Genomic DNA, 16,939 nt, shown 5'->3' with positions numbered 1-16,939 from the left:
CAAAATAACAGCAAAAGGCCATGTGCTGACTGTAATGGTGTCTTGTCTAGAGGTGTGAACAAGGAAGATTTAATAACGACATTGTGAGTCAATGTAGGGATGGTATTAAAAGGTAATTGACAAAATATTAGGATAGCAACATTCAACTGCACAACTTAAAGCGGACCTATTATGCTTTTCTAACCCATAAATGTAGTTAGAAAGTTGTATTCCAAACGATGCCAAAGTTTCAGATAATGAGAATCATGCATTTAGAAGTGAGCCCTGAAAGAAGTTTGGGATGACTGTCCACCTCACTCTGCTTTGTCTTGGGAGGGTTACCAATCACAGTCAAGTGGGCGGGCATGGAGGCGGGCCATGGGTGGAATGAATTCAAACAAACCATTTTGGAAATCCAAGGATTACAGCTAGAATAGGTACGGATTCTGGAGGATCTAAAAAGCTTTCTGTGCAGGTTATTGTGTGCAGCTGCTTTATAGGAGTCCACAACTCAATACAAAGGGCCATAAATTTGCATAATAAGTTCCGTTTAAGCAAAGAGCTGCGTCAAAAATTCTAAAACTTTATTCAGTTTTGTTTAGTTAATAATAAAAAGTATGCATATTATAATTATTTTTCACAGATTAAAACCTAGTACCTTGACATGCTTTGGTCAAAACAGCCCAAAAATCAAGAAATAAACCACACTTAAAACCCTTCTAAACAGCCCTGTTCAGAGCAACCGGTTTCTGGGAGCCGTCCAGTCTCATACAAATGAGCCACAGCCCCCCCCCCTCTACTGCAGTAGCAGTCAGAAGCAATGCTAGCAAACAAAGCAAGTGAGTGGTAACGACAAATACAAGTTTCACCCAGAAAACTACAGCCTGAGTCTTATTTCTACACTGGAGGAAAAGACGGGGATTGGCTTTGAAGTAAAGACATTACAGACTTCAGCCTTGGAGCAGAAGCTCCCCTGAGCTCTAGAACAAGGTCTGAAGCCCTAACAGGAATGGCTAACAATCATACATAAAATGAATCCACTTTTCTCAAAAGTCTTCTGTGGCTTGGAGGTAATGGAATGATGTATGACCATCTATGCATACAACAAAACAGCAGCTATGCTTAGCTTGTGGCATAAACAAGATAGTAGTACCGTGTAGTCACTTACAAAAAAGGGAGGTTTCAAATCATGGGCGGAGAAACTCTAAACTGATTATGACATGACGATAAAGCCAAATTCTGAACGGCTCACTTGTATACACATTTCTAGACAGGGAACTAAAAAACTAAAAAAAAAATCACTTGTGGAATGTCACGCTTGATTAGACTCCAGAGAGCCAAATACACCCCTGATCAAAATTTTAAGAGTAGTTGAAAAATTGCAAGAATTTACATTTTGCACTGTTGGATCTTAAAGGGATAATTCAGATTTTTTGACATGAAGTTGTATGACATCCCCATCAGCAGTGTAGTCCTTCAATAGTGAAAATAAAGCCAGGTGAGTTGTGAGGTCTGATTTTTTTCGAGGAGGCATTTTTGTCATGCAAATGTATTACTCTTCCGCAGCCTATTGTTTTGAGAAGCCAAACTCTTTACTTAAGTAACTGGAACTACGTTTCTCACCAAAATCTGATCAGAACTCGGCTCACAGGATCAAGTTCCGAGTAAGTCAGTTTCGATGGATGACAGTGGATGGAAGGAAAACCACATAAGCACATCCAAAAGTCCCAAAAATCGGTGCCAATACAATTCCCAATTGGCAACGTACCAGTTTCAAATGTGAATTGTACCTCTCCCTAGGCAGGAGCATGGTGCCTAATGAAAACTAAAAGCTATCCTGCCATGCACTGACGTGTTTGAGTTCTCATATGTGCTCTTTGCTTTGTGGCAGCTTTAGATCAAAGTTGTGTTTGAAGACATAATAGCTTTAAAGAGAGTAGGTTTGATTGCAGCATGCAACCTTTCCAAGGATGCAGCAGGACTGCAATCAGTAACACCTGAATTAATGAACCCCTCTTGATGCCAGTGTGGCTGATGGTGACCCCTCCATCATCTCCCACCTGAGGGATCACCCTTAATTGGCATGAGGACATGTACTGAATGTAAAGCTCACAGTTGTTATATTTTAATCAAGTTGTGTGTGCAACAAAAACAAAATGCAAATAGTCCTCGCCACAAGTAGATGAAAACACACCATTGTGATGCAAAAATTAGTATTGTCAAAGACTTAAGTCACACACAAATAGTCACAAATAAAAACACAACTACACTGGAGTTATTCCTTCTCAGCCTCACAGCAGTTCCACAGCTGTTTTCTCAAGTTCAAAAATCTGTGAATAAAATACTCTTTAATGCATGTAGTGTTTGTTCGCAATGGCGCTATGTGCCTTAGAGAAAGAACAGAGTAAATAGTGAAGGAGTGAATGGAAGTAGACAGAGGGATGCGAGTCATGCACAGCGCTACACAGATACAGCAGCCTGCAGCTCCAGCTGAAAGAGAACAGCCAGCCTCTATTTGCTGTTAAGAGCAACTAGGACCATCAATACAAACAAATGAAATACGAGGCAAATAAAAAGAAGCTTCATGTGGTCTTTATTACACAAACACTCCAGCCAACATTGCCGTAACGTTTGACGTTAGTGATAGTCATACCTTTTTGACATCCCTGACAAGGTGATACAGCGTGTTGGATGGGCCGTGTCTCTGTGGGCAAACATAACATGATCAGATCAATATGTCTGCCATGGGACCTTATCATCAAGACTTCTGTTCTTACCGTGTTGTATAGCTCCTCCAGCCTGGACAAGGTGAGGAAGCGGTGCATGCTGACTCCATTTTCAATCAACAGCTTGACAAAGTCCACTCGGTCCAGAACTAAGGCATCCAGCATGGCTTGCTCCAGGGAACCAACCTGATCAACAACAAAGCATGGAGGTGCATACTGATGCTATCATTGCTTCTACATGTATCAAATGCAAATCACTTTAGTAGTATCTATGGACAACCGCCATTTAGTCCAGATAGAAGGACAGAAGGAGCATTCGTATGCTCACACAAATCCAAAAGCAAGTTTCTAATAAATAAAGATAGAGGTAGAATCTGGATGAAAATATTTATTTTTGTGGTACTACAATTATTGAAGGTTGTCATGTCTCAATTAAAAATATTGTATTATTTAGACAACTTAAGGCAAACATACACATTATGTATTTGTATTATACAACAGTGTTTCTTACAGGCCACTGCTGCCCATAGATGAAGATCTGACTGCGGGCAATGTCAACTCTGTTCCACGCGAGAGCCAAACTCAACTGGTCAGGAGCTGAAGCGTTGGCACCTGAGGGAGGAGCAGATGAGTCAGTTGCATTCAGTTTGGCTTTCAGGTTTGAAGCAATGGCGCTGATACTGATTATGATACTTTTTAGAATAAACTACACAGTCATACTGTTTGTTTGATTGTTAGATTGGTGTTTTTGCCATTTCATTAACTCAGACATGACTGGAGCCTCCCACCTTTGAATTCTTGAATCCCCCCCCTCAATCACGTAAATCACGCCATCTTTTTGCAGCTCGATTCTTGAACAGTGACGGCACGGGTTTGATCCTCCCAACGTCCAGCTACCTGCCGTTCGGGGCTGGGGTCAGGGTGTGTCTAGGAGAGGCCTGAGCCAAGATGGAACTCTCTCTACTCTTTCTATTCCTGGCCTGGATTCTGCAGCGCTTTACGCTCTCCACCCCGCCCGGTCAACCCCTACCCATGTTGGAGGGCAAGTTTGGAGTGGTCCTTCAGCCCGTCAAGTACAAGGTGACCGCCGTACCCAGGCAAAAGTGCCAGGCTTGGTAACTTTGTTACAGTGGAGCCCCCGAAAGGCCCCCAAACCCCCCGAGCACATTGTTGGCTACAACCAAATGCTAGCAATCGTAAAAAGTATAAAAGGTCCAAATGTTGTCACCTGAATGTTACATCATTCAGTCATTCATTTTCTACCGCTTTTCCTCACAAGGGTTGCGGGGGTGCTGGAGCTTATCCCAGCTGTCTTTGGGCGAGAGGCGGGGTACACCCTGGACTGGTGGCCAACCAATCACAGGGCACATATAGACAAACAACCATTCACACTCACATTCATACCTATGGACAATCTGGAGTGGCCAATTAACCTAGCATGTTTTTGGAATGTGGGAGGAAACCGGAGTACCCGGAGAAACCCACGCATGCACGGGGAGAACATGCAAACTCCACACAGAGATGGCAGAGGGTGGAATTGAACCCTGGTCTCCTAGCTGTGAGGTCTGCGCGCTAACCAATTGACCGCCGTGCCGCCCTGTTACATCATTTATTACCAAAATATTAGAGCATATGAATGGTTACAAGAATTAAAATCCAAACATGTTGTGATAATATCTGGTATTCTATACTCGGGGTCAGTGATGTTAATGTTCGGTGAGACACACAAGCACCAGACTTGATCTCACATGCACAATAATCCCCAAGAAAAACACAAGCTACTGTTGCAGGTACCACAGCTGGCACCGTAATTGGCTGCATATGGCTGGCAGTCTTGCATTCATGTTGTGTAGTAATGTGCTTACTTGTGCAAATGTATGTTGCGGTTTTTAACAGTGACAGTGACACTCTGCTCCTCTATTGGAACTGAGTTTGGAATTTCTATTTTTTTCCCTCCCTCTTGTTGTTCCTTTTTCTCCTCATCCTTCATCGGCAAATCATCCTGTCCTCTCTACCCCTTGTCTCACTCTACAGTGTGTTGTAGTATGCCTTGTAGACCCAATCTTGTGTATCGTCTCGTCAACTGCTGCATAGTTTCTCGATGGGTGTGTGGAGCTGTGGCTATAGGCAAAGGTTGTGATGGGAGTAAATGTACTCATCTAATGTGTATATTATGATGTCACCAGGCTCAGAATTTATCAGATGCCTGGCTCCATGATGCAATCTCATCAAAATGTCTCATCCACTTGTAATACCCCCAGCAGTCATCATGGTCACTTACAGTGGTATCTTGAACAATACTGCTCCCTCAATGGCTATTCTATCCTATGGCTATTCTATCTATCTATTATGTCTGAATGAATATAATCATTCATCCAGGTCATTGTATTCTCAGGTCTAATCTATCAATTAGCTGTATTCCATGGATACAAACAGCTATACCATGATCTCCACGTTATTTTTTACATTCCCGTTATCTCCCTGACCATTAGCGGTGTTTGATGACCCACCGCCTCCCCTCCTGCCGCGCCAAACATGGTTAAGTCATGTTATCACTGCAATGTCTTATCGTGTTAGCAATGACAGAAGTAAAGGGAACTGGCATTCTTTACGATTTCGGCTTTAAATAAAAACAGTCTTAACGATCCCGAAGATCAGCAACAGTTGACTCAGCATTCTAGTCTATGTGAAGTAATCTGAAATAATCTTGTAGAAAATAATTTCCAGTGAAGCTTGCAGCCTAATCACTGTACAAAGTGTTCTGGTTTGAAGGCCTGTACACGCATTACTGGAGCTTCATGCTGTGATTTCATACTGAGACCTGCTAATAAGAGGAAAAACTCACTAATAAGCACTTTACTGGAGATTTGTGTGCATTAATATGCAGGGTGGTCTGTCTTTAGTCAAAGCATATTACTTTACTCTGTTCCTCCAAAGGGAGGCTGAATTGCAGCAAATTATATTAATCGAGAGAATCCTTAGGATATTGATTGCCTCGGAGAGTGGACCATCAATTAGTCAATTATTGCAAATCTCACACCTCCTTGTTTGTTGGACATGACCTGCTTGTTATGCTCCAGGCAGAAGCTCAGTTTTGTCAGTGCGGCATCTAATCCAGTGTTTTAAAATGCTCCTGGGCAGGATGTGACAGTGGCAGGATTTCATTTTACACTAAAAGCCTTCACGTGTCTTTATTCACTGAGCTGCGGAATGAAACTTGCATGTAAAATGACTCTCACGCAGGGTCCCATGCACACATGTTGCCCTGGTGCTTCTCTCTCATTTTTCACTTGCCTCATCTCTTCTTTTTGCATGTTGATATCGCATTGCCCTCTTTTCGCGTTCTGTGATTTCAATTTACCTAAATACCATTTATGTCCCAGTGCATAAAGAAATGAAAGACGCTAATACAATTCATGGAAGCAGTGATAGAGATAACAGAATTCACCTTGGAGACATGAAACATAATGAAGACAAACATCAGTGAGTGATGCTACAGGCAAAGAAATTGTGCAACTTGACTATACTAAGCATACATTATTTATAGAATATAATTTCAATTTCACATTCAGGCCTTCTTGTGTGGAGCTGCTTAGTGTCCGATTGCACCATCAGAGCAACTGTGATCAATCTGCATAAATAGTTGAAAGTATGATTCCATGAATGTTCTACAAAGCGGCCCTTTCTCATTTGAAAATGAAAAAAAAATCTCACAGTTTCACATCTTGTTCTTCTGTTTGTACATACTCCCCACAGACAGTCTACCTTAAAAGAACAACTTTTTTTTTTACTTTGGCTTTGTAAGTGGATGTTGCACTGGCCTTTCGTTCCGCCATAATAAGGGGTTAGCAAGCAGCATTTATGCTCTCTTAACTCCTTAACTCTGCTAGACGCCAACGCTACTATGTAACATGCTTTTTATGAATTGATTGGCTGGAGAAATAATTACATGCAAACAGTCTGAACAGTGTTCGTCATTGTGTTATATGTTGTTTCCACTTGTTGTTCCCTCTTGCACTGCAACTGTGTTTATTGCAATATGTGTTTATTTCATTTACAGTTCAGGTTGGATTGGATTTGATGTGCTGTATGAATTTGCTTAGAGGGAACATTGCTCGTCTTTAACTTGAGGTTAAAGACTTGAGACTTACTTGGGAATCTGGTGGATCGAAAAATGTCGATGTGTAATGAAGGTGATCAGTGTAATGTACAATATTTATTTCAGTTTCATTTGATTAATAGAACTAACTATTCTCTATAAGATTGCACTAATGAAAAATTTTAGGCTGGTCCCTGAGTTAATTACAATGTCTTTTTTTAATAGCATACCCATAAAGGCTTAGGAAACATGACACGCTTGCCCAAAATTAAATGTTTTTAGAGGAAACTACAGCCACAAAGTCAGCTGCAATGTAGTATGTTTTTTTAGGTTTTGAGACGACAGAAAGGAGTTTGTTGCTTATTACTGCTCATGGTTAGTTCAATGGTGTGTGCGGTTGAATCCCAGTGGCCCTCACGAATCCTCCATGCATATAGACCAGCCTATATCATGGTTTATTTGCTTAGGGAGACATCAAAATCAATAAGTGGCTGATGAATAAAGTTAAACAATTTGTCACTCACACAGACAACTGTATTTCTCTGGGGTAAGGAAAATGGAAACTGTGGGCCAATACTGAGAATTCAGTGAACTATCTTTGCATATAGTACAATGACAGTATTCCGGTACAGTTTTCCCTGTAGGATGCAAAGGGAGCAAAACAAGCACAAGTGTTTTTGCTACAATAGCTTCCCTCTTTTATGCATAGAACCTGCATGCCGAATAACAACATCCCTGGAGGGCCGTACGAACGTGGAAACCACTTACTGTAGTGCAGAAACAAGGGGCCTACCTTTGAGTAGTGCAGTCAAGATTGCAAGGTCAATGTCCTGATGACCTTCTGAGCCCATCCGAAAGACTGTTATCTGAGAGAAACAGAAAAAACAAAAAGGGAGTGAGACATTAAGTTAAACAATTACAAGGGTTTTAGTCATGTTTCCTTAATAATGTGGGAATTCTTGTTTTTTCTTAGTTTTTCAAGGCAATATTTGGCAAAGGTGACTATAGGCATGCTGGCGTTAAAACGTGTGGGCATAGGTGCTCACGCTTGTATTCATGTGTGAAGGGCACCTTGAGGAAGCCAAGAAATGGTGAAAGCGTGTTCTGAATGCCTGACGAGTTATTCCTCTAATCCTGCAAACCCACCATCCATCTCCTCCTCCACCTCCCCTCTTCCCTGCAGCCCATCTTCCTTCCCATCACCCTCCTCTAAATGGCTTCATTTCGTAGAGCTCTGGGAATCTGAAAGCTTCTGCTGCTGCGCTCTCTTGGCCAATGCTGTAATAATAATAATGCGGGCTAACCATCTTTTTAATCCCCTCCTCCAACACCATCTCTGATTTCATGCAAACATTATTGTTTAAAATGTAATTCCACTCACATTGGTGATTTATGGTATCTATTATTTTGGCCCATCTATCATTTGCACACCATATTCTGATGACATGTGGATTAATCCCAGTGAGAAATGAGGAGTGAGGCACAGTGTAATGCCTTAGACCTGTGTCACTCAATCACTAATTAGTGGGGCAGTTAAATGCATGTGTGTGTTTGTGTGTGTGGTGGAACACACACAACTGTAATCAAAAGGTCTTTCTCTAGGTGGAATGAGAGTGCAATGGGATGTGAACGCATCGATCAGGGGTCTTCATGGGAGGGAACCCCAATGAGTTGTTCAAGCACACAATGTGTGTATTCATGCATCAGCATGATTAATCCATGTGTGTTTTGTTTTTCTTTGGCTTTTGTTGCTTTTTTCTATTTTTTTGTGGTTTTTTGACTATACTCATTCTAAAAGAAAGACCACAATAACAACATATTTTTGGACTATCTTCACCCAGCGATGTTTGGTCTAGAGGAAAAGACAGGAAGCAGAACTGGAGGATGCTGAGGTTCTCATTGGGAGTGACCATGATGGATAGGATCAGGAACAAGTACATCAGCGGGACATTACATGTTAGAGGCCTTGGAGATAAAGTCAGAGAGGCCGGACTGAGATGGTTGGGACATGTCCAGAGGAGAGATAGTGAATATATTGGTAGAAGGATGCTGCGTTTAGAGCTGCCAGGTCGGAAGCGTAGAATAATTTTCTTAATTCAGGTGAAATCAAATCCTTTCTTTCCTTTCCAGCTCAGCAGCCACACTTCTCAATACTTAGTGTTCATGGAAAATGTCTTCAGGATTGTACAGTTTTACTTGTTAAACAAGCATGAATTTAACATTCATTTGCTAAATGGTTGTGTGTCTCTAAAGGAATAAGTTGCATAATATGTGGCATGCTTTCATGCCAGAATGGTTTCAAATATACAAACAAAGCAGAATGATGATGATAAGAAAGTAATAATTGGATGGACAAAGGAAGTGAGATTTCCAAAGTGAAGAACACACACAGTGCCCGGCTGCCTACAGCACGAGAGATAGATAAAGGTGCCGTTTGACGATGGAAATTGAAGATCTTCATCTTTGTTCTCCGCCCCACAGGCGTGTCAACCTTTTCCTCTCCTTCTTCTTCTACCCATCATCTTCCTGCCCAACCAATCCAACTATGAGTCTTCCAACCCCCCACTGGTCCACCCCCACCTCTCCTCTGCTCCACCCACTGTTAATTCCTCCTCTGTTTGCTCCTCTTTCTTCCCCTACTCCAATCATATTCCCAAGGTGACCCTGTGGGTTTATGCTGTAACAGAGCTTCTCCTGCACAGAGACTAAGCAACCTGTTTGCTAATCTAATTTCAAGGACTCCCATTGAGGATCGTCATTTCCTACAAGCAAGGTGAACTCCAGGACGCATTCTCAGAAGACGAAGCTTTTGTTAGTCATGATGCAAAGTTGACCATTTGTTGGTCGCAACACGGAAGTCCTGTCATCAACTTCTAACCACTTGAAAAACTTCATCTAGTATACAGTTGCCCCTTGCCGCTATGGTTTTTCAAAAATATTTTCATTGATGAATCATGCTGTTTCATTGTTGGATATTGTAATCATGTTGTAATTTCCTTAAATTACAGTCATACCTCATTTATTGTGGTTAATTGGTTCTACACCGGAACATAATGAGTGAATTTTGGCAAAGTGGGAATCGATATTAATAAATGGAATATTTTCCCAGAATATAGCTGTAGTCCTGTAGCCCTGCAGTGGATTCCATACAGTTTGAAGTAATCTAATCTAATGTCATGTGTCATCAACGTAACATTACTGAGGCAGAGTGAACAGAATATTTCAAATATTATCTTCTAAATATTACAATACACATATTTTTGACTATAGTCAACAATGAAACAGCAATAATTCATTATTTTTTGAAAAAACGCGATTGTTGGAACCGCCATATGGCGAGGGATGACTGTATTACTATTATTTTCTGTGGGAAAAATCCCAAATCCACCTACATCCTGGAACGGTCAGTAAGTTCCTTTGAAAGGGTTTATCCTTTCAACTCTTTCAGCTCCACATGATATTGAGATCATGCAGGAGTTACGTCTGTCAGACTCCATAATCTACAGACAAGAATAGAGCAATAGAGTTTAAATTCAACAATTAAGAAGCAATGTCGAGCGGCAGCAGGGATCGGAAGGGTGGAAATGAGTCGGCAAGAAATGGGAAGCCTGCGTGAGGCAAAGGAAGCAAAGCGGAGCAAAGGCAGATGTGAGAAATGTAATGGCAGTGCAATCTTCCTTTGAGTGGAGTATTCCCTCTTCTTCACAGATACATGTGGTGGGAAACAGGAAAAAAAAAAATCCGCACTTCATGCTGCAGTGAGCCAAGCTGATTGGAAAATATTCATCATTTCATTAAGAGGGCAAGACTGTGCTAATGGTGCCATTTAAACACATACCACAGGACACGTACACACAAACTGCTATATCTGCAAAGACCCGCCACATTAGTCCATACAGTAGGCCATACTGGCCTCAGTTTAATGCTTGAATATGTTTTATTAGCTTCCTGCAGAAAAAAGCAATTTACAGTTTGGCTGCCAAAAGAGAGGAGATCTCTTCTCATTCATTTTTAAAGAGATAAACTGTCCAACTGATAAACTCTACTCTTTATTTGTTTTCACCTGTACTGCACCTTCTCCGTGAAATTCATTGTTCTTTCTCTTTTTTTATACTCACTTTATTTCCCCTTCAGTCTCACGGCTCTCATGAGTGACTATTTTACTCTCCTCGTCTCCTATTTATTCATAGTGTCTCTTGTCAAGCAGGCAAAGGAACACTGTTGGTGGTTCCTGCTGAATATTTCATTTGAATTAAACATATGGTATAAGGACTATTCTACGATCAATTATTCATGCCAACATGGGAAATATCAGGGCATTCATCATGGACCCCCACTTGCAGAAGATCAGACATGGAGGGAAAGCGGGAATGATTATTATATGTAATTAGCCCTCCAATTAGATCTGAAGATATATAGCTATAAACACAGTGGAGAAAATGTGCACAATTTACGCTATATAAATCAATTATCACAGTTTCCTCTGTCCGATGGATAAATTGTTGCATCACAACTCACAATTGTTTTCCCAAACATTGCTTCCCTAGAAAAAGTCAGAAAAACAGGAGTCGTACTATTTTGTGGAACTCCAGATTTATACATATAAAACAGAAGGTGGTACCAAAAGACTTTTAACCAAGTAAGTCTGAGCTTTTTTTTCTGTCACACACAATAATAAAACAATTTGAGTTTTGAACTGCAGCTTTTGCTGCGGTCTCGTCTGCACCCTAGTAGTGGCGTCCTGCATCGCATTGGTAGGATAAGTAGGTTCGCAGTTGTCTATGCAAATATAGGTTTAAAAAGCAAACACACACTTTTCCTGATCTACAAAAGGTTTTGGTGTAGAAAAACACATGCAATCCTATGTAAAAATGCAGAATATTGCATCATTACCATTTCAATGTACCCTTGCCATAGTCATGACCCGTTTTGGAGTTGTGTTTGCCTTAGCACAATAGTTTCACCTGACTATGAGGCTATCTAACTAATGTGTAAAAAGATAATACATACGGACATTTGCAAAATGTTCACAGGAATATTATCAGTTTGGACCAAACTGCACTCATGCTGTCTGTGCTATGAGTTTGTTTAACTTGTTTTTTTGTATGAGTTTGGACCGCCTTTGGTTTCATGTGCTCAGTCATGTATTTTTTGATGGGCCAAATGTTCCAAACACCTCTAAGTTTAGTCCACTTTTCTGTGCTCTGTATTATGTCGACTTAGTCACAAAGACCTAAATGAGGGAGACAGAAGTACCGGGCAGGAAAGTGCCAACTGCTCTTTGGTTCAGACCATTATAGTCCATTGAGGCTTTTTGAGACTCTCCGCATGGTGCATGGACAAAAATGACTTGCAGCATATGTCTATTGAGAATGGGACTTTTTATAGAAACCACGTGAGGAAGGAGCATCTGACTTGATATATGAGGCATCTGTGTATTATTTTAGGTTTTAATTGTGCCAATATAACAAAAATATGCATTGTCACCAATTAACTGACATCTGCATATTGTATCATCCTTGCTCAGTTGCATTATGACAGTACTAATTGTTGTGTAGGTTCAGAGCGGCAGCACCAAATTATCTGGGTTCTACAGCTGCTCCTGCTAAATGATGCACACTCTATTGTTGTGCTCTGCTATATTGTGGTCAGAGAAGCCATCAGTCAGCATGCTAGAAGCCCACTGAGGATGCCATCAATTCTCTTACAAGTGAGCATGATGCCAGGCTGCCAACCTGCTGCTCTCTGCATATGTCTTGCAAGTACACACAGAGACTATCATTTTCAATTTAGCGAAAAACACATACTCTAGTAAGTTCATTTAGTGGAGGGGGGAATTAGTTGTCTATGTGCAGCTGTCCAATGGTATTGGCAACATTATACCTGCAGCTAGAGGTAATTGATTTGAGGAAAACAGTGAAACAAAGAGACCAACCAAGTCAATAGTGAGGTCAATAAGTGCTTTCTGCAGTGCTATATATTAAATGCTGCTTGATAAGCGTTGCTTTGTAGGGGCTGTTAGAGTCTATCTTGTCTTTCAATATGAATTCAACTGCTGTTGTACCAACATATTGCATGCATACGCCTTTAAAGGGGAATTGCACTTTTTTTTATGTGTGAAACATGAACACAGTTTTGTATGTTTTGTGTGCAGTATAAAACGAGAAAATTAGTCAATAGCTTACTATGCTGTCATTGGGATACATCTATTTCGACTATGAAGCTTTCAAAAAAAAAACCCTCTAACAACGTTGCATGGTTTGATATACATGCTTTGATCATGCATTAACATGTACACTGATGATAACATGTAATAGTTGCAGTATCTTTTGATGATTTAAAACACTACCAAAACATTGAAACACATGCTTATGCTAGCTCCGTCAACAACAACAACAGCAGCAACAACACTTATGATGCCCGCTCCCCAATGGGATGGCTGTGTCTTCCAGCACAAGTAACTATGTGCTCCAGTCCTTGGGCAAAAATGCTAACAGCAAACAAGCTTCTTGTTGAGTCTTTTTAGCAAAATTGAGAGCTCGGCATCCTCTCTTCTGTTGTGTGAATGATGCTGAGATGAGCGTTTGGCGAGGCGGCATATTAGTTTGTTAGTATCAATGTGCCGAGGAAAGACATTTCAGCAAGTAGATTACATGTTATCATCAGTGTTCGTGTTAATGCATGATCAAAGCATGTATATATCATAACACTGCAACATTGTTAGGGTCATTTCTAAAGGGCTTCATCGTCGAAATATGCGTATCCCAATGACAGCATTGTAAACTAGCGCACATTAACTGTTGTTCACGATTTTAATGCACAGAAAAGGGAAAAAAATATTTCTTCATGTTTCACATAAGACTTGTGAATGATGGGTAAAATTTAAAACAAATTGCAGTAGACAGTAGTGCAGCAGCTTTATTTCCCTGACTGTTTTCATCAAATGGTTTGCAAAAAACGATACACAGAGAATATGCTGCACCCCCCAGACTTGCCATGAAACAGCATAATTAAAAGGTTCCGTTTCTGTGACTGACAGAGCTGGAGAAAGGATGAGAGTACTCTGCAAGAGAGACGAATGTGACAAGTGCGTTCCACACGATGTGGGTCTTTACTTAAACTCTGCATAAACTCTCAAAGGGAAGACTATTTGCTCTCAAATATTATCAGAATACACAGGACTTCAGTCGCTGAACACTTCATTAGGTACACTTTCACGATTTCCAAGGTAGTAGATCATACTGTGCTTCAAAATGTCAGTATATATTGGAATTCATGTTTTCCAGTGCCAGCAGCACTCATGCAGCCACAGACCATGACACTACCACTACAATTATTGTATGTGTTGACTCATTGTCAGTAGAAAGTAGAAACCTGCAGAGAAGGGGAGTCTCATACTACTGCTAGCCTCCAAACCCTCCTGCTAGCTTGACGATGATGATCTCTTCACTTTTGGATGAGCATACCCTGAGGATCTACGGTATCCAGGTTTTATTTTATTAGTCTTGCTCATTGAGTCATGCAGAAATGTGAGGGGTGTACTTAGTTTTGTGCGATCTGATACGTGTGTGAATGTTTGAGACACTCACCAGCTCCTTCTTCTTCATGCACTCCATGAGAATGATGAACAGATGTTGAGCCTGTGTGCGACTGTAGGTGAACGTTTTCTGGATGGTCACCAACAACTGGTCTCGCAGAGACTCGTTAATTATGCTGGAGGAGAAGATAAAAAAACGGAAGACGAAAATAAGAGGGGAAGGGGGGGGGGTTAAATTAGATTTGTTGTCAGTAAGTGAAACCAAGGTTGACTAAGACTCTCAGCACTGTTATGCCTGAGAGTCCTTGGTAAAATGAGTTTCATCTTTAACCGGACAAGCGGTAAGAAGAATTGGGGAGAACAATTAGGAAAGCACATCATCTCTCCGGAGAGACATATTTTTTAATCAAAATAATACATCACAACATTTCCCTTAACTCATACATTTTTAATTTGCTGCAATTATGTTTATTTCAATAACACATTTTTCTTAAACACACTCATTTACATACAGCTCTTGAATTGGACGGCATTAGAAAATGTGCAAGATGTATTCATTGTGATTGTGTATGATGTAAACTTTAATCAACGTGTGAAAAAAACAGTTAATCCGTGCTGTAGTGAATGATACAAGAGCTTACCCTCCCTCCTCTGAGTATTTGTGACCAAACGCCAAGATGTCTGACGCTCTTCCGCTGCCATCACACACCACTACAGGGACAGGGGGTGTGTCCCTGAGGTACTCCAGCACTATGGATATCACATTGGGCCCTCCTTCCACAATGAGAGCCACCACTGGCACACCCTGACCAATACCTGCATATAAACCAAGACGGAAAACAAAAAAGGGAAATGGAGACAAATATAAATGATGGGAATACATTGAAACCTCAGAGTCATTTTCGGCAAAAAACTATGTCTATATATCTAAATCTCCAATATCAGGACTCCGACACAAGCAGTCCATTCCAGACTCCACCCTTTCTATCCAGCATGGAGAACCCATGATCACAACAACAGCGTGTGCTAGTGTGTTTATCAAGGAGTGATGTCGGGTACGTGACTGTTAAAGTCCGAAAAAGACGTTGCAGCAGAGTGCAAAACTTGTCATGCACAAGTTTCCTGTGGTGGCACAGAACTGATATAACCAACCCCATCGTACATTAGAAGAAAAATGCTCATTCACAACACCACGGCTATCTGAAACATTTTCTGACACATTTGCAAAGCGTGACAAACTCCCAAGGTACAGCAAAAAGTCAGTGCTGTAACAGAAACGATGGTAATGTCACACATTTTCATTTGCCTCTCTTCTCTCACCTGTCTCTTTCTTGTTTTCACGCTCAGACTTTATTTTACTAGGCACCGGCAGCATTGTTTCACTCTGCTCTGCATTAAAGGGATTGTTAATAAAGGTACATTTTAACTCTTGTGTGCTTGTGTCAGTGTTCAGTACTAGTTCATGGTTTAACACACAATATCCCCTCATAGACCCATTAAGCCACAAGAGCTCCATAGTACCATTTTACATTCTTAGCCTGTTTAGCGGTCTTGGTCCAAGCCATTCCCTGAACCTTTTGCCCCTTATGGTTCTTCGCCCTTACTCTTGTATTTTCTCCTGTCTGTTTTGACGCGTCTAATTCAAAAGCTGTGTATTGCTGGATCATCCCTACCCGGCACGCTTATCCCGCCCTGCATAATTTACACTCCCTGGCGCATACACAAACACAATACGCTCTTTCAGAGGCATACCCCCACCACCGTTACGTTTTGCCTCACACATCCTCGTGCAGCCTTGCAAGCAAGGACAGTTACATAAGCAGAATATTTTAGGGCGCCCGTCTGCTTCAAAGAGTTAAAACGTCACTGTGCCGTGACAAGTCACTAGATTAAACACCAGCAGAGCAGAGTATAAGGGAAGAAAAGACACATAGGGACACTTTTCCATGTTGCCGTTTGTATGTGCTTGTGTGTTGGATGAGTGCGGAGGTAATGTTGCAGTATTAAAAGCGAATTATCGTTAAAGTAAAAGCCACCGAGGGGCAAATGAGCATGGGGAAGCACAGCTGCAGCATGTTTAATAGTGTGAATAGAGTTTTGCTCATGCACGCACAAAAACAGAACACAAAGTAATGAAATTATCTTTACTAGTTTGACAAACACAAACACATTTGGATGATGACCTTTTATTTTGTCAATAGTTCTAATATTAAATAATCCTATCCTATGTGACATCGGGAGAGAGGCGTGGTATAACTTGTCCTGGTTGCCTGCCAATCACGGACACATATACAATATATAGTAGACCACCATTCACACCTAAGGACAATTTAGAGTACCCAATTAGCATAACACATGTTTTTGGGATGTAGACGTAAAGTCAGCATTAAATAAATCATTAATTTCCACACCTGATATCGCCACACACATGCTTTGTTAGTATTTAACATACTGCAGATATTTTTCGTCTTGGATTCGCTAACATCTGACCCTGGATTTCAGCTTGTGGTAAGACCGAAATTATGCATTCAATACAATGTTTGCTACTGAGTGAATAATTAATGAAACAAAAACAGATATTAAGATGGAAAATATCCT

At 40.9% G+C, this 16,939-nt stretch overlaps 1 protein-coding gene across 12 annotated transcripts in view; it reads right to left on the bottom strand.

Annotated features, from left to right (window-relative positions):
- trpm3 (transient receptor potential cation channel, subfamily M, member 3) overlaps positions 1-16,939 on the bottom strand; it is a 131,552-nt gene that overhangs the window by 30,683 nt on the left and 83,930 nt on the right. For all 12 annotated transcript variants that reach the window (XM_058072037.2, XM_078789681.1, XM_058072033.2 and 9 more), the window contains exons 7-12: positions 14,983-15,157; positions 14,394-14,517; positions 7,598-7,670; positions 3,217-3,317; positions 2,757-2,891; positions 2,633-2,683 (exon numbers count right to left, since the gene is read on the bottom strand). In XM_058072037.2, coding sequence (XP_057928020.2) covers positions 2,633-2,683; positions 2,757-2,891; positions 3,217-3,317; positions 7,598-7,670; positions 14,394-14,517; positions 14,983-15,157 — 659 coding nt within the window. The remainder of the gene's footprint in view (positions 1-2,632; positions 2,684-2,756; positions 2,892-3,216; positions 3,318-7,597; positions 7,671-14,393; positions 14,518-14,982; positions 15,158-16,939) is intronic.

The sequence above is a fragment of the Doryrhamphus excisus genome, linkage group LG3, assembly GCF_037039965.1.
Source record: "Doryrhamphus excisus strain RoL-2023G ecotype Guam linkage group LG3, RoL_Dexc_Guam_v1.1, whole genome shotgun sequence".
Taxonomy (NCBI): Eukaryota; Metazoa; Chordata; class Actinopteri; order Syngnathiformes; family Syngnathidae; genus Doryrhamphus; species Doryrhamphus excisus.
This window is presented reverse-complemented; position numbering and strand designations above follow the sequence as displayed.